Here is a 19,992-nt window from a genome sequence, read left to right as displayed (position 1 = left end):
ATCCATCCATATATCCACTAATCCACCCATCTACCTATCCATCCATTGATCCATCCACTCACCCACCTACCCATCCACCCATCACTCTTGAATCTCTGCCGTGTGCTGAAGACTGCACTGGGTACTGGAGAGACAGAGATGAAAAGCATTGTCCCTGCCCTCAAGGAACTCATAGTCTGATGCGGGAGTCAGAAAACAAAGCAAATGATTCCAGTCCAGAGTGTTAGTTGCTCGGAGGGGCAAGTGGCGGCCTCTCCCAGTGGGCTTCATCATGCAAGATTTCCCTGAAGTCGGCTTGTATGAAGCTCAAAATGTAGGTAGGGCCCGGCTTCCAGGCCAAGGAAGGGTCTTGTCCTGGGCAAGGCAGGTCATTGTGGCTGGGGCATGTTGGGGAGCCTCTTCTGCTCCTGAAGCTCAGGTTTCCTCGGCTGGAAGGTGGAGAATGGAGGGGCCCCAGCTCTCACCTTCCTCAGCTTCCCCAGCCTTCAGCTCTCTTTGTGCGGATCAGAGCCATTGCGTCTCTGGAACCTCATTGAGCCCATGGCTCCTTTCCAATAGTGGGTCTCTCCTGCAACCCAAGGGCTCTGCCTCCATCGGTGGGTGAGGAGGAGAGGGTGGGGGGGCAGGGGGTGTGCCAAGATGCAGGGGTGGCTAAGACCTTTGGCCTCGGGAATCGGCCTAGTTTTGACTCTCACTTCTGACTCTTGTCAGCTATGTGTCCTGAGGCAAGTGTCTCAGCCTCCCTGTGTTTCAGTTCAAATGGAATAATACCAGCTTCTCCCTCATCTTCTTGGACCGATTAAAAGAGTTGTCGAGGGTAAAGCACTCAGAGCAGTGCCTGGCACCCGGGAAGCACCTGATAAACGTTAGCTGAAATGTGGTGCTTTGGTGGCAGCTGTGCTGGGGTGATTGGAGCCAGAAGACCTGGTTGGGATCCCACCTCTACCTTTGACCTTGGCAGGCTGACTCAGGCTCCAAGCTCGGGTTTCTCATCTGTGCAATGGGGATTGATGCCCCGAAGGGTTGCTGGGAGGAGCACTGAATCTGGTGGTCCCTTCTCTGCACTGGCCTTATTACTGAAATCCGAAAACGTGGGTCTTAACAGGTGGAGTGAAATCTTCATCTGGTAAGAGTGGTGTGGATGGTCACCTCCACAGCCCACAGAATCTGGGGCCTCATGTCTGTATGGCTGCTCCTCTTAGTCCCAGCCTCCCCCTTCACATGCCCTCACTGGTTTCCGAGATCCTGTGGAAATGGATCATCATATGACAGGGGCTGGGGTCTTCAGAGCAGGGTGCTGTGGCGGGGTGGGTTGCATAAGGGCACAGGGAAAGGACTGTCCTTCCCCAGCCAGTCTGGTTGTGTGCCCTGGAGAGACCAGAGTTCCTGACACCTGTCCTGGACCCAGCACCCTACCTCTCCCACCTCATGTCCCTGCTTGGTTTGAATTCTCAGGGCTGAGTGACTCAGGCATGCCTGATGCCCCAGAAGATTGGGGTCACAAGCAGATAAATATTAACCCCAGATATCTAGCTCCAAATGTAAACCGGTTTGGGCTGGCTGCCTGGGGGACTGCCAGGTTCTGAGCCTCCCGGCCCAGCTGATGGCCAGGATAGGCGAGTGCCTTCCAGGGGAAGAAAAGGCACCCGATTTGTTCCATGTGACTGCATTTATTTGCCATTACCGTCTGGGGTTCGGGGGCTGCTGTGTCTATTTCACAGTGAGGAGGAAACCGAGGCAGAGAGGGCAGGAGGTTGGCTCAGGTTTACACAGCTAATGACGTGGACCTGGGGTTGGACCCAGGAGGGTTTCCCTGCAAAGCCCAGGCTTTCCCCGCCCCAGGCCCCCAGGCCCCCCGCAGTCTTCTCGCTGCTGGAAGGGCCATGCTAGGATGCTGTGTGGGCACTGATGCGGAGGTTTGCTCTCTGGCTCCTCTGAGCCTGGGCCTCAGATTCCCCTTTTGCAAAGTGGGGACAGGCTGGCAGGCAGGACCCAGCCCAGGCCATCTGTGCAGTGATGCCGTGGGCAGCATCACGGGGAGCTCTTCCTGTTTGCAATGTACAAAATTCTCCTGGGACCTGGGCGGGGGTTGGGAAATAACCATCTGGCCAACCAAACAAGCCTCTTGAATATCATGTATGAGGCACCCGGGGGACACCCAGGGCCCAGCCACAGATCCATCCTCTGGGAGCTGACCCACGAGCAGGAAGAGAACACAGATTTGGAGCTTCAGGACTGGGTTTGAATCCTGGGTCTTATTAGCTGTGTGATCCTGGGCAGGTGCTTTCGTTGGGCTCAGGCTTGGTAGCTCCCTCATTGGGCTGTCGTGAGGAGGAAGTCAGATGGTGTTTACAAAACTAGTATAAAGTTGACTTCCTTCTCAGGCCTTCAGGTGATAGTCTTCTAAGGCTGAAAGTGACCAGCAGGTCTGTAAGGTGAGTGAAGTCTGCTGCCCCAGGGATGCCAGCCGCCCAGGAGTACCATAGGGTGGTTCTGCAGGCAGCTGGAGGTGGGGCAGAATGGGGCCTTCCTACCCACAATGGAGCGGGTAGGAAGTGGGGCTGAACTTTGTCGGGGAGAGAGGGAGATGCTGGCTTTTACATGGCCCCATCCACCGACCTCCAGTCCTGTAGGCAGCGGCAGCCCCGGCGTGGCCCTTGGCCGTTTTCACAGACCGGGAAAACCAGAACCCTGGGAGAGGTAGTGACTTGTCCAGTGCTGGTAGGAGTTGGTGGCAGAGCCAGCCTGACCTCCAGCCCCAGGCCCACGCTGTCCTGATGCTGCTCTGTCAGCCACCTGGGGTAGGGCCCTGGGGCTGTGGGCCTCCCTGGCCTCTCTGCCTGCGCGGAGACAGCTATGCACGGAATATTCTGGGGCACATGACTCACAGGCTGGCCCTTCTTTCACCAGGGTGCTTTTGGTTTTCCTGTCTTTATTTTTCCCTAATAAGGTCTCAGGCGGCGCTTACCTCTCCTTTCTTGGGGCTTAGAAGGACGATGTTTTTTGCCCCAGGAAGCATGTCCTGGGAGCGCTGCCGTTAGATGGCTGCTGGACTGCAGGTGCTCAAAGGTGGGAAAGTTTAAAGGGAGGCCAAGTGGGGACATCGGAGCTGCGCAGACCTGGGTCTGCAGCTCACTGCCCACGCTCCAGCCATGTGACCTCGGGCAAGTCGCTTTGCTTCTCTGAGCCTCAGTTTTCTGACTCAGTTCAGTGCAACCCACATTTATTGAACACCTGTTAGATGCCAGGGGCGGTGCTGGATGTTTCGGGGAGAGCAGCGAACAGATTCAGCTGCTGTCCTCCAGGAGCCTGGAGAGTGAGCGGGGAGTCACACGGGGGCCTGGCTGTCCACCCCGAAGCATTGGGATCTTGTGAAATAACACGTGAGGCACCACACATGGCTCCTGGTTTTACTAGAAGCTCAGAGTATCGTTGTGAGCCTCGGTTTGGTTCCCAGCTGGTGAGAGCAGTAGCTGGGATTTCATGTGAATTACCATCGCTTTGATTTCACGCTTACTAGCAGGAAAGCACAGAACCTACTTCCGGAGGGACGACCTTGATCTTCCGTGCACACTGGTGATTTGAGTTAGTGTCAGCTGAGGCTGTCAGCTGAAGCTGCCATGTTTCCATGTGCCCCCTGACCTTGGCAAGGAGGGAACTGCAACCTAGGTGATGTTCCAGTCCACCCCCTGGCACGGAGTGGGCACCAAGAAGCATTTGTTGAACTAATAAGAGGGGCAGTGGCAGTCTGGAACAACGTCCTGGTGACGGTGTGATTGACACGGGGAAGGAGGGAAGGCTTATGGGTGTCCTGTGCAGGAGGGAGGAGCCTTGTTCTGAGAAACTCCAGAGGATGAAATGAGGGCAGGTTTAGACCTTTCTAACGTGGGAAAGTGAGTCTTCTGCCAAAGGAGGAATTCAAATATGTGAACGTGATGTGGGACATGACTCAGGCTTGGGTGGAGGCGGGGCATTTATGGAGTCACCACTCTGTGCCAGTCACAAGGCTGGGCTCAGTAAGCTCCTTCGGGCCGGGAGGCTTTTCCTTTTTTGTTCTCTGATGTATCCCAAGCACCGAGAACAGTGCTTGGTTCACAGGGGTGCTTACTAAACATGGGTTGAATGAATGAATGAATGAAGTACTTAATTGGGTTCCAGAAGTATCATTATACCCAGTTTGCAGATGAATAAACTGAGGCTCATGGAGGTCAAGTCACACATTTGCTAGATTGTGGGGTCAGGAGTTGGAGTCAGGGCTGCCTGATTTCATACCTGATGCTCTGACCCACCCATCTGCTGGGCTCCTCAAGAAGTTCAGCCTCTCAAAGATTCCCCTCTTCTGAGAGTGACCATTTGTGGGAAAATACAAATGGCTTGGCTCAAACAGTGGCAGGGCCGGTTCTGCGAATCACAGTAGATACCCTGGCTGTTAGCTCCTGCTCTGATCGGCGGGTGCCCTTTTATTTTTATTTATTTATTTTTAATGGAGGTACTGTGGGTGGAAGCCAGGACCTCGTGCATGCTAAGCATGTGCTCTACCACTGAGCTATACCCTCCTCCCTGTCCCCAGTGTGTGTCCTCTTAAGGAGCCAGGTTAAGAGGGGACTTGATAGTGCCAGCCCTACGGAGGTTCTTCTGGGATTGATCTGCCATCATGGTCTTCTCAGCCATGGCAGGGGGGAGGGTGCTGGCTCAGGCAGTGTCTGGCACACATCTGGCACAGTGGGGCCTGAATCTCGGGCAGATCCTGCCTGGGGGTCTGCTGCAGGGTGGTGGCTGGGTTGGCATGGGTGAGTCCTCCGTGTTCACAGGGATATGTACCTGTTCTCAGCTCCTAGGTGGTTCCGGATGAGACTGGCCAGAGACGTGTAATATGTGTGCATTCAGCTGCCCCAGGAGGGGCTGCTGGTTGAGTCTTTGTTGGGGGCAGTGCAACTCGAACCTTCGCTGGGGGCCCTGGGCCAGAGCACTTTGCTGGTCCCCTAAGTTCTCCTCCTGATGTGCTGCCCCTCAGGGGCCCTGTCCCATCAGCTCCCCATGAGTAGGGCCCTCATGGTCCCATCTGCTCACCTGAGCGTTTCCCAGGCAGCCCAGGAGCCCAGCAGATGCGTAACTGGCTAGTGGCTGAGGTCTGAAGGTGCAAATCCCATAGGGGTTCAAGACACAGCCCTGCAGCCAGCTGGCCTGGGATCAAATCCCAGTTTCCCCATGTATTGACTGTGTGACCCTGAGCAATTTTCTTACCCTCTCTGTACTTCTGTTTCCTAATCTGTAAAATGGGGATGATAGTAGTTCCGCTCTCAGAGGGTTGTTGTAAAGGTTAAAGTAATTGTAGGAGTACAGGGCTTGGAATGGCTCTGGGCATTTAATTAAGCAGTTAATAAATGTTAGGCCTTGTGACGCACTCTCTCCTTGGGGGCACTGGGCAACCCGCGGAGCTGTTGCCTTTTTTCTGTGCCCAATGCCAGGCCCTAGATACCACCCACTCAGTACTGCTTTCGTGGATGAGTGAGTACTTGGGCCAGGTCACCAGGGAGATATGAGAAATGGCAGCGTAGGGACCCCTGACTCCCATCGGAAGCCCCCTTTCTCCCTTCCTCCCTCCCTCCCTCTCTCCTGCTCATGTGTTCTCATTGCTACCGTGCCCCAGGCCTTGCAATGATGAACAATTCATGCTTTTGCTCACTGTGTCAAGGAGCATTAGCTGACGCTCCCCCCATCTAAGTTCAGGGCCACCCGCAGGAGTTCCCACGGGCCTCCAGGTCTCCCCCACAGAAGCACTGCCTGCTGTTTACTGTAGGTCCCCATTCAGTTCACCTTCCCCTGCTGGACTGTGGCTGTATCTGTCTCTCTTAGCCCTGCGCCAGCCCAGCGGGCCCAGCCTGGTGCCCAGCACGCTGGAGATGCCTGATGGATAAGTGTTGAGGGTTGAGCCGCGCACGAGGCTCGGGGATCAGAGTGGAGCCGGGACAGCCCTGGCCCTGGAGAGCTCACGATCTGGTTGTTTATTCATGAACTGAGAGACAGCGGCTGGATGCCAGGAACGGTGCCTGGTGCTGAGGACACGAGAGGCAGAAGACGTGGTCCCCGCTCTGAAGAGGTTACAGTCTGCCCTGTCTCCCTCCTTCCTGCCCTCGCCCCCACTTCCTGTATTCCAGATGCTACCCCAGGTGTGGAGGCACACGGGGTGGTGGAGGCACATGGGGAAGCAGGTTGTGATCTCTGTCCCCAGTCTAGTGGGGAGATCCGCGGAAACAAGTAGCCAGAGCATAATGCACTTTCTTTAGAGACTTGTAGCCTGGTATTTATCTGCCATGGAGACCAGTGGCAACAACTTTGGTCTTTGTATCCCTGTGACTAATAACAGTAACACTACCCTGCATCAACAAGCCAGTGCCTGCTCTGGATCCTCAAAGGAGTCGACCAGATGCCCCAAGAACAGAGGTTTTTCCACTTTGGCACAGTCGGCCCTTGAGCCGGATAGTTCTCTGTTGTGGGGCTGTGCTGTGCACTGTAGCATGTGCGTAGCATCCCTGGCCTTCACCCCCTACATGCCACTAACATCCCCCTCTCCCCCAGTTGTGACAACCAAAATGTCTCCAGACGTTGCCAAATGTCCCCAGGGGGACAAAGTCACCCCCGATTGAGAACCACTGCCTTAGATGGATCAGTAAAACCGTAATTGTGTAAATCAAGATGGAATGGAAAATTTGGAATCCAATACTCCCTCCAAAAAAAGCAAAAGTGCCCACAACATCCTGTCTTCCTTGGGTGCCTGCGGAATCTGGTTTGGCATAAAATGCAAATGTCCATTGGGAGGTGGGAGGGCCCTTGGAGGCCGGAGCAGTTGTGTGCCTTGGCCCAGGCCTCGCAGAGCCAGAGCCTCTGGCAAAATTAATGGGGCCATCGCCAGGTCTTATGTCCCCTCGCTCTGTGTGGTTACAATGGAGGGCAGGTCATCTAATGAGTACGTGGAGCACACGGGACCAGCATTGGTCCTGGGAGAGTTGGCTTGGAACATTTGTCCGCCTCAGTCTCAGTTAAGCCCTGGTGTCCTCCCTCACCTCATAGTGTGTGTCCTGGTTTGTAACGATGTATGGACTTGTGTAATTGTTTAGCGTCTGCCTCCCTGGGGCACTGTGGACTTCAGGAGGGCAGGAACCAAGTCTCCAGAACCTTGCATGGTACTTGGCATACAGTCATGCTCAATAAATATTTGTGGAACAATTAAGGGCTGTTGTTGGATGGATCCAGAGAGATAAAGACTGGCTTTTCTGCCCTCCCCTTGAGTGCTGTTAAGTCCCCAGAATGAGGCAGGGGGGCCTGGAGACCTCATTTCTGACATTCATGGCACATGTGTGGAGGATGTGACCTTTATCTCTCACTTCCTGGTTTGCACCGTAAGGTGAAAGGAGATGGTGTCTCCGTCCTCAGACCAAGACCTTGGCCACAGGACAGACATCAGATGAACCTGGGAAAGGCTCAGCCGCGGCAGGGACTGTGCGGTGGTCCGTGCGTGCACCTGCCCCTCCGTCTAGCATTTTTAAGCACGTGTTCGGTGTGCTGGCTGCTGGCAGGAAAGAGAGCCCTGGATTCTGCCTTCCCAGGCCTGTCTCTTTCCACAGGTCACTGGACGATGCTCCTGATGCGGTGTCAAGTGACAGTCGGGGGCAGGCTGGGGGTCCCTGTAAGTTTGCTGCCTGGAGAGGGGTCGCTGACCCTGAACTTAGCTGAGTACATTTGAGTTCAAGCAAAGAAATGGAGCATCCTGATATTTGCAACTCCCCCTAGGGCTGATTCTCCAGCCAGGGTGCTTTACGTAAGGGCCATATCTGCAGCCAGCTGCGAGGCCCCACCTCTGCCTGACCGCACGAATTCAGGCAACTGGAACATCTCCCTGGCACCAGGCGCTGAGTTTGGTCATTGACACTGCGTTTCATACCAATTAAGAGAGCTCAGCATCACTGCCTCTTCCTGGGGTCCTCCCCTTTTCTGACTGTGACTCCTTCCCTGGAATCTTGACTTTAAAAGGGGCAGGAGGCCAGTGGAGGCTTTGGGGATCTCACATAGCTGAGTGTTAGCTTCAGGGCCAGGCCAGGCTGGTGGCTGTCCCAGAGCGCGGCAGTGGGCAGCCCTACCCCTGAGTGGGGGGCACTGTATGGTCAGGTGCTGCAGGAGAGGCTGTCCCCCTCTAACCTGGCTTTCACTGACCCAGAAAGGCTCCAGAGGGCAGTGATGGGGAGGGCTCTGAGACTGCTCAGCTCTACCTGGGACACCCCCCACCCCTCTTGTAGGCGGAGCTGCTGTTCAGTTAGAAGGAGATGGTCATTCACTCATTCGTTCATTCATTAAACAAACATTTATTGAGCACCTACTGTGTTTCAGGTTCTCAGGGAGGCATTTTATGTAAATTATGATCTTATTTAATGCTTATAACAACCCTATACATTGGGAATTCTTAAGAGTTTTCCTACGAAGGAGAGAACCAGGGATCAGAACAGTGAAATAACACCTTTGTGTCCCAGTGAGTAAGTGGAGAGCTGGAACCCAACCAGGTTTGATGGCAGAGCTTACTCTCCTAACAACCAAACCTGGGGCACGATGGTGGCAAAAATGGGGTACCCGAGGGACACACCCCACAGGACCAGAGACTGCTTCAGAGTGGGGGCACCCTGAGTGCTGTGGGCCCCCCATTTTCCGCTGGGCAGCTGGGTGTAGGCAGAGGTGGGCTCATAGCTCACAACTCCTGGTGAGGTTTCAGTGCCAAGGGCAGAAGGACTGTGAGGAGGGAGGGTAGGAATTCTCTGTAGAACCTGCCTGTGGGCGGCATCCAGTTCCCCGGTCCCTCATGAGTCCAATTACAGGGTTGATGAGCACCGGTTCAGCTCTTGCCAAAACTGATAATAAAAGAGGACTGGTTCCCTGTGGGGTCATAGTCCAGGATCTGACTCCACCCAGAACAGCAGGATTCAGGGCAAATCTATTTCATGGTTGGAACCTCTACTCTCTCCCCACAGCCCCTCCAGCCCACTCTCCTCTGCCCGCTTCCCAGAACCCAAGGCAGCATCTTCTCAGAGGTGTGAGGTTAATTGCAAGAGAACGGGCTGGATCCCTTGGCCTGTAGAGGGAGAGGCAGTCAGGTACAGGGGAGACTGGACCGACCTCTCCACCTGGGGCTTACTCATGGATCTGCCCTTGATAAACTTCTGGACTGTGGACAAATCTCTCTACCTCTCTGAGCCTCAGTTTCCTCCTTTGTAAATTGGATGCCCCACCCCTTTGTCCCCCTTTGGAGGACAGGCATTTCTGTCCCTCCCTGGCAGGTGCTGAGGACGGGGAGCAGCTGGAATGACACGTCTTCCCTGGGCGAGGGTGCCACGTTGTTAAGGGGGTGGTTTGATCTTAAGTACTAGGCCTCGGGGCTGAGGCCTCTGGGTCCCCAAGGGCTCCACGCAGGGCTTGCGTTTCAGGAGACCTCAGATGCTGCCCAGCCAGCTTGCCCAGCCAGCTTGCCCAGCCTTAGCTGAGTGGGCTGAGCTATTTTTAGCTTGAGTTTTGCAAAGGTTATTTCTTTCTGCCCAGATCTCTCTTGTGGGACCCAGTGGATGGCCCCCTCCCTGACAGAGGCAGAGCTTCAGCCAGAAGAAGAGACTGGAGCCAGACTGAACCCTTGTGGGCTTTGAAAGGGAAGCCGTCTCCACTCTCTGTGGCCTGCCAGCTAGGGGTTCCTTCCCTGGAAATGTGGGTGTGTGCCAAGGTCCCTCACCTGCCCGAGCAGGAGAGACAGTGGTGCACCTGCCTGCCAGAGTGGCCAAGTGTGGCAGCCGCTGGGGCTTTGGGGTCTTGTCCCCTCTCCTGGACACATGCTTCTGACTCGCCAGAGCAAGAATGTGGTCTTTTGGGGAGCGAGCTTGTGAAATAGTCCAAGTCCTTCCTCCCACCGTGCCCTGCCCCTCTTCTGATCACACCCTGGCAGGGGCCCCAGACCTCCTCCCAAACTGGTTTGGGGGAACCGCCTCTTGGACCGCTCGGCAGTGACTCTGTGAAGTGCTTCTGGGAGGAGCCGTCCTGGATGCAGGCTGACTTCAGACAGTAGGAGGCACAGCCCCAGGACTGAGGGACCCCCCCACCCGGGCCCTAGCCGCCTTCTCCCCTCCGCTGATGGTGGGGGTGGGACTGACCCTGGGGCTGTTGTGAACTAGCATCTCTTCGTTCATTCAGCACGTGTGTGTTGAGGTCTGCTGTGTGCCAGGCACTGTTCCATGGCTGTGGATGGAGCAATAAACTTAAGTGACAATGTCTACATTCTGATAGGAGGAAACCGGTATAAACAACTAAAATATACAGATGCCCACGGGTGTTAAATGCTACGAGGACAGGGAAAACAGGATCAGCAGGAGAGTGATGGTGATACGTGTGTGTTGTTCTGAAGAGGGTGGTTGGAAAAGGCCTCTCTGACATAGTGACCTCTGAGCAGAGCCCTGAAGGAGGCGAGGGAGCCATCTATATGTGTATCTGGGGGAAGATTATTCCAGGTGGCGGAAACAGCAAGTGCAAAGGCCCTGAGGTAGGGCATTTGAGGAACTGCATGGTGGGTGGTAGTTGTGACTAGAGTAGAAAAGCTGTGGGGAGAGAGGTGGGATCTGAAGTCAGGGAGGTCGTGAGGGGACCGCATCTTGTAGGGCCGTGTAGGCAAAGGTGAGGCCCCTGGTTTCCACTGTGGATGAGGTAGGTGGCACAGTCCTTGCTGTCCTTTTCTGGTTTCTGGGTGTGTGTGCAGTGGGGCCCCATCGCGTGGGCCACCCAGGATGCGGCTGATAATATGGGACCCTCCGACTGGCATTTTTTTGCCTGACCCTTCAGCCTGGGGCCTCCTGCCTGGACTGGATCGCTGGGGACAAAGGGGTTAATGTGCCTGGGGACTTGAAGGAGGAGGAGGAGGGGCTGGGGGCTGTTCTGGCAGCACCCCCTTCCCCCGGGGTCCAGCAGCTTCTCCAGGCTGGCTCTGGTTTCCTAGCAACAGCCCCCAGGGGTCCCTTCTGCCAGGAGCGGGTGGGCTCCTCTGCCCAGAGGCCTCCTTTGGGGTTGGGGGTGGGGATCCTCTCCTGACCTGTTCTGCCAGGGATCATTGACCAAGGGCTTACCTAAGGGGTCAGTGGGGGTCTCGAGAGGGGACGCCTACTCTAGGCAGGGACAGAGCTGCCATTGTCTGAGGCTTCAGCCATCGGCCAGCCTCACCCCTGCCCGCAGCAGGAGGGCCCTCCTCTCAGAGCCTCCCTCCCCCTTCCCACCTCAGGAAGCTCACTGAGTGGCCTGGCGCCTAGTGGGCAGTGAGAGGAGCTGGCCCTGTTGTCTGTCGGGCTCCCTCTGGCCTGGGAGGCTGCTCCCCCCACTCACCTGTGCGCTCACCCACCACTTCTTTACCCAGGTGCTGGCACCCTGTGAGGACCAGCCTGAGGGTCCCTCCTGGCTGTCCCAGCTCACAGCCTAGGGACCCTGCTCAGCAGCTGCGTGGCCTTGGGAACGTCCCTCAGTCTTCCAAGCCTCGTGGTCCTCATCTGCTGTGGGAATTAGACAAGCAGTGACAAATACTCGGCGGGGGGTTTGGTGCCTGGCAGCGCTTAGAAGATGCCAGCTGTTATCATTTCAGTGACATTAATCTTGTGATCTCAAGGATGATGAGGGTCACGAAGGTCAGGGCTGGTATTCAGGTGGATGGTCAGCCCAGACTTAGTTGAGCAGTCTGTAGAATGGAGCAACACTGTCCTCAAGGAATGGCAGGAGCTCTGGGAAGGGAACTAACATTTATTAAGAACCCAGTGGCATTGTCAGACCTCATTCCACTAACGTCTGCATCTGACCGATGAGGACAGGAAGCACAGAGACAGTGAGTAACTTCCTGAGGTCTCGCCACTGGAGAGCGGCAGATGGAGCATGTAAAGCTGGTCTCTCCAGCCCCAGGCTGAGCCCTGTCCAGGCATTTCGCCTCTCTCTTTCCAGAACTCTCAGTTCTGGATGTAATCCCCTTGCTATGGCTCTGCCTGTGTCTTTTTGCCTAAGGAGCCCCTGGAGCCATCCCCCTCCAGAGTCAGCAGCAGGGGGCCCTGTGCACTAAGGGACTCAGGGCAGAGCTGCCACCCTGCACACAGGGGCTGCAGGTCCCTCTTCTTGGCCAGACTCTCCATCCAGCTTGCAGCTCCTCCTCTTCCTCCTGGTCCTGGTCTTTCTGGGCAGGGCAGAGGATACCTGGGGGGCTAAGGTTCCCAACTGGGCCCGTGCCCCTCCTTCCCCTGGATTGGAAGCCCCGTACCCGCAGCCACCCCAGGCCCAGGGACACCCCAGCCTCAGAGGTTCCTCAGTGAGTGGATCCTAAGCAGATGAAGTTTTCAGGCTCTTGGGGTCTCAGCCTCTGGGCTTAATTTGGTGGAGCCCAGCAGCTGTGGTCTGGCCTGTGAGCTAGTGCTCCAGACACAGACGGAAAGCTCAGTCTAGGGAGGGAGACAGTTCTCATAGGCGCTGTGGGTGTCCCTGCATCACCTGTGTCTTTGAAAATAGACTTTCTCCAGCTGCACCCATGAGCTGCTGAATCAGAATCGTGGACCTGGGACTTATGTATTTTTTAAACCAGGCTTGGCAACCATTGCATGAGATGGGTCTAGGGAGGCCTCACAGAGAAGAGGGGTCTGGGTTTTGAGGGTTGAGTAGGAGTTTGCTTGCTGGTTCTAAGAGAGAGAGAGAGAATTCTCGGCGGAGGGAACAAACAGCCTGAGCAAAGGCCCAGAGATACAGAGTAGATCTGCGCAGTGATGGGCCTGAAGCCCTTCGTGAGGGCTGGAGCAGTCAGGCCAGGCGGGGGAGCTGCTGAGACCAGAAGCCGATGGGGAGGTGGAGGGTTGAGTCAGTGAGGGCCTTGCTTAGGCCCTGCACTTCATTCCCAAGGTGGCGAGGAAGCGTCCGAAGGTGTGCGTTGTGGAAGAGTCACTGCAGCAGCAGAGGTGGGGATGGGTTGACCAGGCACACGTCTGACAAGGGCTGAGAGTGAGAGAGGCCTCTCGGAGGGTATCGATCGTTCCACGAGGATCTTGGGTCCTGACAAGCCCACACCTCTGGGTTGCCCCCATCCCGTACTTTTTTCCTGGCTTGCAGGAGACGGACATGGTGCCTCTGAGGTCTGAGTCGGAGTTGGATGCCTGGACCAGAAGCTGTTCCTTGTTTTCCTCTGTGCAGGATGGGGCGGCATTTATGCTTCCTCTAGCCAGGCTGCCCGACTTGAGTGGGCCAGCACTTGTGCTCCCCCACCTTCTGGGACCGCCTGCCTGCCTGGACCCCTGCCCACCCTCCCCTCCCCAGCCTTCCCTGTCCTCAGACTCCTAGCCTGCCTTGGGCAGCTTCCCTGACTTTCAGGAGCCTTCCCAGTATATTTCTCCAGGCCTCATTCCGGGGGAATTGATGGGACCACTCAACTAAGTGGGAGGTGGGAGGTGGGAGGTGGCCCAGGAAGGAGTGCGCCTCGTGGCCAGGTGAGGCTTGCCAGCTGGAAGAGGGTTTCTTGCTGGGCCTCTGGGCTGGATGGACCTTGAACTCTAGAGGAAGGGGGAACTGATAAGCACTTGATTAAATCAGAGCCAGGAAGACACCTGCTGTGGTGAGCAGGACTGCCGATGAGGGGAGGGGAGGGAAGGGCCGATTCTGGCTGCTCTTGGGTGGTCCTGGTCACTGAACTTGACCTTCTGGGGCACACCTGGAACTGGGGACTCCCTCCCTCGCTCCTTTGCTCCTAGCCCTGTCTGATTGGGTTTGAGACGCACAGCTTCCTGTCAGCCATTCTCTGCCGTGTAGTGGGAAGAGCACTGTTCAGGGGTTCTGCCTGCCGCCCAGGCTTGGCGGTCATTTTTAGAGAGATGAGCCCCAAGAGAAGAAAGTCTCCCACCACCGACGTGGAGTGCTGCTAACATCGCTGTGACAACTGTGGCTGCTGCACGCTGAGATCTTGCTGTGCGGGAAGCAGCCGCATGCACCACAGCACAGGACCCCTGCGAGGCGGGCGCTGGGGAGAAGGATGTCAATAGTTACAGCGACAAGTGGCAGAGCTGGGATTTGAACTCAGATCTAGCGACAGATCCCACGCTTTCAGCCCCTGCCGTGGCGTCAAGTCCCTTCCCCTCCTTTGGACTCACTTTCCACATCCGCAAAGCAGGAGCAGCGCTGCCGTGCAGCTGCTGTCTGGTCTGACCTTTTGCTTTCGTTCTCTTTTTCAAAACGAGAACCCTTATTTCCATCTTCCCTCCTTATGCCGCCCACTGTAGAAGATCAGCAAAATTCAGAAAAATTGAAAGAAGGTCAAAAGAAAATCTCCTGCAACCCTGCCACCCAAGCAAACACTGTTCCTATTCCTCGGTGAGTTTCCTCCGGTCCTTTTCCTCTCGGCACTTTAAAAACACAGTCGGAAGTAGAGTGTAGAGAGTTCTGTGCTCAGCTGGTCCTCTCTTGGTTTTCAGTCGACTCCTCCACCAGCCAGTCTGCCTCTTTTGCCAGAGACCGCCGTGGCAGGAAGGTTCCGGAAGAGAGAGACTTATTTCTGAAGCACCACACTGCATTTCCTCTGGCTCAGACTCCCACCGTGAAAGCCTCCAGACCATGCAAGGCTCAAGGAAGACATTAAAAAAACAATAAAAAAGGAAATAGCTGAGCAACCCCACCTGTTTGCTTAGCGAGTTCATACCTATGCCCTGGCTCCTGGCTGGAGCAGCCCAGGGCATCATGTGGGCGGGTGCTGTCAGGCCCACTTTACAGAGATCTAGCCCCAAGCTCCGAGAGGCGGAGGGGAGAGGGCGAGACATAGCCCAGCCTGCAGGTGGACCAGGCTGCCCTCAGATCCCCATAGCTTGAAACCCTGGGGGTTCCTCTTTGAGCATCCACCAGGGTCTCTTACACTCCTGGGATGTGGAATCCAGACACGTGGTCCCATTTGCTGTTTCCCATTTTGGTAGTAACATGGCAAGGACCGGCATCTTGGCACTGGCCAAGCCTGCTGGGGCTTTGTGGTTGATCTCATGGATGCCCTTGGGAGTCCTGTGGGCCAGGTAGCAGGACCCCCATTTAACAGATGAGGACACTGAGGCTCGGAGATTCAGCCTGGGTCTCTGTCTCCCAAGGTGGAGCCTGGGCATTGTTTCTTGTCTTATCGCAGAAAGAATTCAGAGATGGAACGTGGACGTTAAGAAATTGAAGCAAGGATTTATTAAGGGATAGACTGCACACTGTCGAGGGGAGAGTGGGCAGGCTCAGGTGAGCAGCTGTGCTGAGTTTCTTGGCAAGTTAGCTACAGAGAGTGTAAAATGAATGGGCAGAATATTCATTGGGGAGGGAAGGGTTTGGGGTCGTATTCCCTGATTTTCATCCTAGTTCCACCTTCCTGAGGGGAGGAGGGATTTTTGTCTTTATTTAGTCTGGACTGGAAGTGTCATGGCATTGGTGCATGATGGGTACTTCTAATCTGCAAGGCTAATTTTATTGTAATGAGGGCATAATGAGCAAAAGGTTACATTCAGATACTGGAGATTCCTGCCTTTTCTCACCTTTCTTTGTCTGCCTCCAGGACATTTGTCACCCCAAAATGTGTGATCTCTTATCAGAGGGGCAGGGTCCTGCTTTACTCTGTCCACTCAAGGACCCTCATTGTTCACATGATGTATGGTTTCCTGCCCTCCCATTTTTTGCCCAATTCCTGCCATTTGGCCTGGATCTCCCATTCTCTGCTCATATCTTGTTATCTGCCTGCTCTAACAGTCATCAGAGCCTGTGCCCTGGGTGTTGACAGCTGTAGACTAGTGTGTCCCAGGGACCCTTTCAAGAGCTTTACTTGTATTAACTCTTAGTTAAAAACAAACAAACCAACCAACAAAAAACTCTGTGAGGTGGATACTTTTAAACCCCCATTTTGCAGATGAGTAAACTGAGGCCCAGAGATGGGGGTTCAGTAACTCATCCAAGGTATTATAGCTACTGAGTGGTGGGACCTAGGTGGTATCAGGTAGCCCTGAACTCTTTCCTCACTGTTGTGCCATTAGGCTCTCTAGCAGGGGCATTGGGCTGCTCTGAGCCATCCCTACTCCCTCGCTCATATCCTTCTGAGACGTGGGGCGTATGTGTACAAAACAGTGGCCACAGGCCTGTGGGTGTGCATGGGACTTGCTGACCTGTGTCCTTGCCTGGGGACCTCACTACCCCAGATTAGTCTGCAGCAGATGCCTCCCAGATTCCAGCCCTGAAGTCCAGGGAGGCCGTGTGATTAAAGGAGTGAGACTAGGGTTTGAGGTCAATGCTCCCAGGTTGAACCCTGGTGTTGTCAACTTATTCCCTTGCCTCTGTGACCTTGGGCAAATCGTTACTTCTCTAAGCCTTGGTTTCCTCATTTACTAATTAATAATAATAGTAATAATAATAATAATAATGCAAATAAAGCTTCTGACTCCTTAAGTATTCGTATCTCTCTTCCTTTCTGGGGAAAGCTTTGGGCTTGGAGGTGAGGGCAGGAATTATCCCTGAAGATGAGGAAAAACTGGAGGACATTGGACTTTCTGGCCTAAAGGGAAGGATGCTGGGTTTCTGCATGATCAGAAAATTGTGTTTAATGAGCAGGTTGCACAGAAGCCTGGGCTCGATGCCTCCCTTTTTCTTCCTGCAAAATGGGTATAAGTCTCCTTGCTCCTTCTGAAGTGTTTCTGAGTGAGCCCACAGGGAGGACGGACCTGCAGAGGAACTGCTGTGCAGCTGCTGTTTGATTTTTCAGCTTGCAAAGGGATTTGCAGACATTTTAGTTTGCTTTCCTCAACCCTTTGCTGAGAGTTTTCGGTGTGAGGCTAAAAGGCACAGACACACACTTAGTGGAGAGCAGTTTTGCATTCAGTGAAAGTGAAAAATGTAATTCTCTCAATTACCCAGCAGATCCTTGTCTAGGAATGTACCTCACAGGTTCACGCATCCATTTGCTCAAGGCCCTGTGAATGGAGGATGGTTTATAACACCAAAGCCCGGAAACAACCTCAGTGTGCTGATAGGGATGATGTCAGTTACGGTATATCCTACTCCCCAGAATATTATGCAGCCATTAAAAAGTGAGATTAATTTCTAAGTACTGTTCTGAAATTATCACAGAGATTGTTTGTTTTTGATGGACGTACTGGGGATTGAACCATGCACTCTACCACTGAGCTATTCCCACCCTGCAGACCATGGAGATTCTTAAGCAAAAAAAGGTGGTTACAGCACAGTGGGTGGAGGGTGCTTCCTCCTGTATAGAACAAGGTGGATATACAGGTATACAAGCCGGGACATACATGGCATAGTTCTGGAAAGACTGATAAGAAACCAGTAATGGTGGTCACTCTTGGGGTATTTGGGAGACTTACTTTTTGTTGTACACCCTGTGTATTGTTTGGAATTTGAGAGACAGCAGAGCACAGTGGTTACTTAATGAGCACACACTGGGGCCCATGGCCTGAGTTCATACCCTGGCTTTGCCGCTTGCTAGCTGTGTGATCTCAGGCCATTTACTTAACCACTCTGGGCCTCACTTTCTTATAATTTGGATTAATAGATGTTCATGTTTGTAAAGTACTTAGAATAGTGTCTGAGATACAGGAGGCACTGCATGGATGTTTGCTGTTATTAATTAACTGCCACTTACATGCATTCTGTTTTTATTGAGGAAGCCAGCTAATAAAAATAAAGGCTTTAGAATTGAAAAGGAAAACAGGTGCGCAGCCAGTTTGTGGTAGGGGCTGATTAGAAAGGAGGTCTCTGTGCTTTCTCTCCTTCCCAGGGAAATCTAGCAGGACCACCTCTCGCTCAGAATTGGGGTGTGAATAGGGAGTAGGGAGAACCCTTTCCCTCACTGCTTGGCAGGGGACATCTGGCAAGGTTGGTCCCAGGGCCCAGGAAGCCCAGTGGAGGCACTGGCCTCTTGGTTGCGGGAGCCTCCACTGCGAGGCCAGGAGAGGCTGCTCTGAGCATTTGGTCTTCTGCCCCCATCTCGAGCCATCTGCCTCTCTGCTGCTCTGTTCCTCCCTCACACCCACGTGCCATGGCCCGGTGGCCCCTTCCCAGCGGCCAACCTTGTGTGGGCAGCACAGGGAGAGACAAGGAGTGATTGGCCTTCAGTGGGGCTGTGGGGGCGGGGGCAGTGAGAGGGGCTGGACCTGAGGGCACCTGTGGTTGCTGGGCAACCAGGAGGAGGAAATGTCCTGGCCACGTGTGATCCAGCCTCTGGAACCCGGGGGCTGATCCTGATCCTGGCCCCTGAGGCTGGAGCTTCACCTGTGAGACTGAGGGGACCCACCTGTAATTCTCGCTGGACCCACCAGGCTCCTGAGGATCCTTGGCATTGGGCAGAGGAAGGTCCGTGGCAGCAGGGCCTTCAGGGGAGATGGGTTATAGTTCTGCAGCTGCTGGTTTTTCTCTGGGTTAATGATTTATGAGGGTGGGGGCTGGGCCCTTTCTGGAACTGTCCTGTGCTCCCAAAGTTGTGTGAGAGCTGGTGGGCAGGTCGCAAGCCAGTGACCCCTCTCTGTGGCTGGAAACTTCGGCCTTGAACACCATCTAATTAGACTTCCGGCCTTCTTTCCACAGGCGAGCAGCTGGGACGGTGCGGGTCTGAGCTGCACCTTGTCGATGGCTTCCTCCCGTCCTCCACAGGCTGCCATAGGTATGGTACCCGGGTTCCTGCTCAGCTCGCCACTGAACAGGCCGCGAACATGGGGGCTGGCAGAGGGCCACTGGCTTTGGAGCAGGCGGACCCTGGGTGTGAATCCGGCCCTGCTGGTGGTGAGCTGTGTGCCCTTGGGCAAGTGACCTCACCCTTCCTCCCCCAACTCAGGGTCCTCGTCTACAACAGGGAAATAATAATTTCCTCCTTACAGCACAGGCTCCAGGCAAGCGTTGATTCTGCAGGTGTCTCCCTAGGAGATGAGCAGAGCCACTCTGGGGACTGAGGTGGGCTTGAGGGTAAAGCTTATGAATTGAGAATAGGGAGCTGGGTCCAAGGGGAAGGGGCTGGGCTGCCCATCACCACCTGCTAAGGTGCCAAGGTCAGGTCATCTGGCAGTGATGGGGTTGCCAGAGTTAGCAAAGAATAAAAAACAAAACAAAAAACAACAACCAAAAAACCCAAAAGCCAGAAGCCAACCCTCCCCCATACTTATGCTAAAAAAAAGTCTTGTCTTTTATCTGAAATTCAATTTGATGTCCTGTATTTTTATCTGGCCACCCTAACGGTGAAGGTAGAATCGAGGCCCTGCCCTGGAGGAGCTGGACACAAGGCCGCTTCTCTCACTGGGCCCAGCTTCTCGTCCTCTTGTTCTTTCTTTTTTTTCCTTTTAAAATAACATTTATTGGTTGTCTTTACCTTGATCATGAAAGCAATATATGCTCATAGAAAAATTGAAAAATACAAATATATATAAGAAATTAAGAGTAAGCCATAATTCTGCTCCCCAAAGCTGACTACTATTAAGCTACTATTAGTTTAGTTATGGGTTCTACTTTTTATATTTAACAAGATATCGTGAAACATTCCCCTATGTCACCAAATATTATTTGAAAACATTTTTGTTTTAGTGGCTGCACAGTTTGCCATCTTTTGGATTCACCAAGATTTGTGCAGCCCTCTCATTAATGTTAACAATCAGATTATTTCTAACTTCTTCACTGTCATACATAGCATTGAAATGACTACCCTCATAGCTCAGTCTGATTATTCTCATAGAAGAGAGTCTTAGGAGTGCTGACTGCTACATTTCATCAACATTTCAGGGCTCTTTATGCACGTTGCCAAATTATACTCTGCCAGCAGTATGCAGAAATGCCCACCTCCCCAAGCCCTGGGCTCCTGGAGAGTCCGTCTAACATTTAACTTTGCTTACTGCAGTCAGGTAGAGTAATGGTGATAAACTGTACAATAGCAGAGTTATCAATAATGTGGCGGCAGGCCGC

General features: G+C 54.0%; 1 protein-coding gene across 6 annotated transcripts in view; it reads left to right on the top strand.

The window, feature by feature from the left end:
- ARHGEF10L (Rho guanine nucleotide exchange factor 10 like) overlaps positions 1-19,992 on the top strand; it is a 150,777-nt gene that overhangs the window by 31,058 nt on the left and 99,727 nt on the right. For 5 of the 6 annotated variants that reach the window (XR_012511433.1, XR_012511432.1, XM_010957461.3 and 2 more), the window contains exon 2: positions 18,631-18,706. Coding sequence is in view for 4 of the 6 variants with exons in the window: in XM_010957461.3 (XP_010955763.1) it covers positions 18,673-18,706 (34 nt within the window). In the remaining 2 variants the exon portion in view is untranslated. Of the gene's footprint in view, positions 1-18,271; positions 18,400-18,630; positions 18,707-19,992 lie in introns of those variants that run through there. The other variant, XM_074377305.1, reaches the window with a different exon arrangement.

This window comes from Camelus bactrianus, chromosome 13, assembly GCF_048773025.1.
Source record: "Camelus bactrianus isolate YW-2024 breed Bactrian camel chromosome 13, ASM4877302v1, whole genome shotgun sequence".
NCBI lineage: Eukaryota > Metazoa > Chordata > Mammalia > Artiodactyla > Camelidae > Camelus > Camelus bactrianus.
The sequence above is the reverse complement of the archived record's forward strand: the minus strand, read 5'-3'. Positions and strand labels throughout refer to the sequence as shown.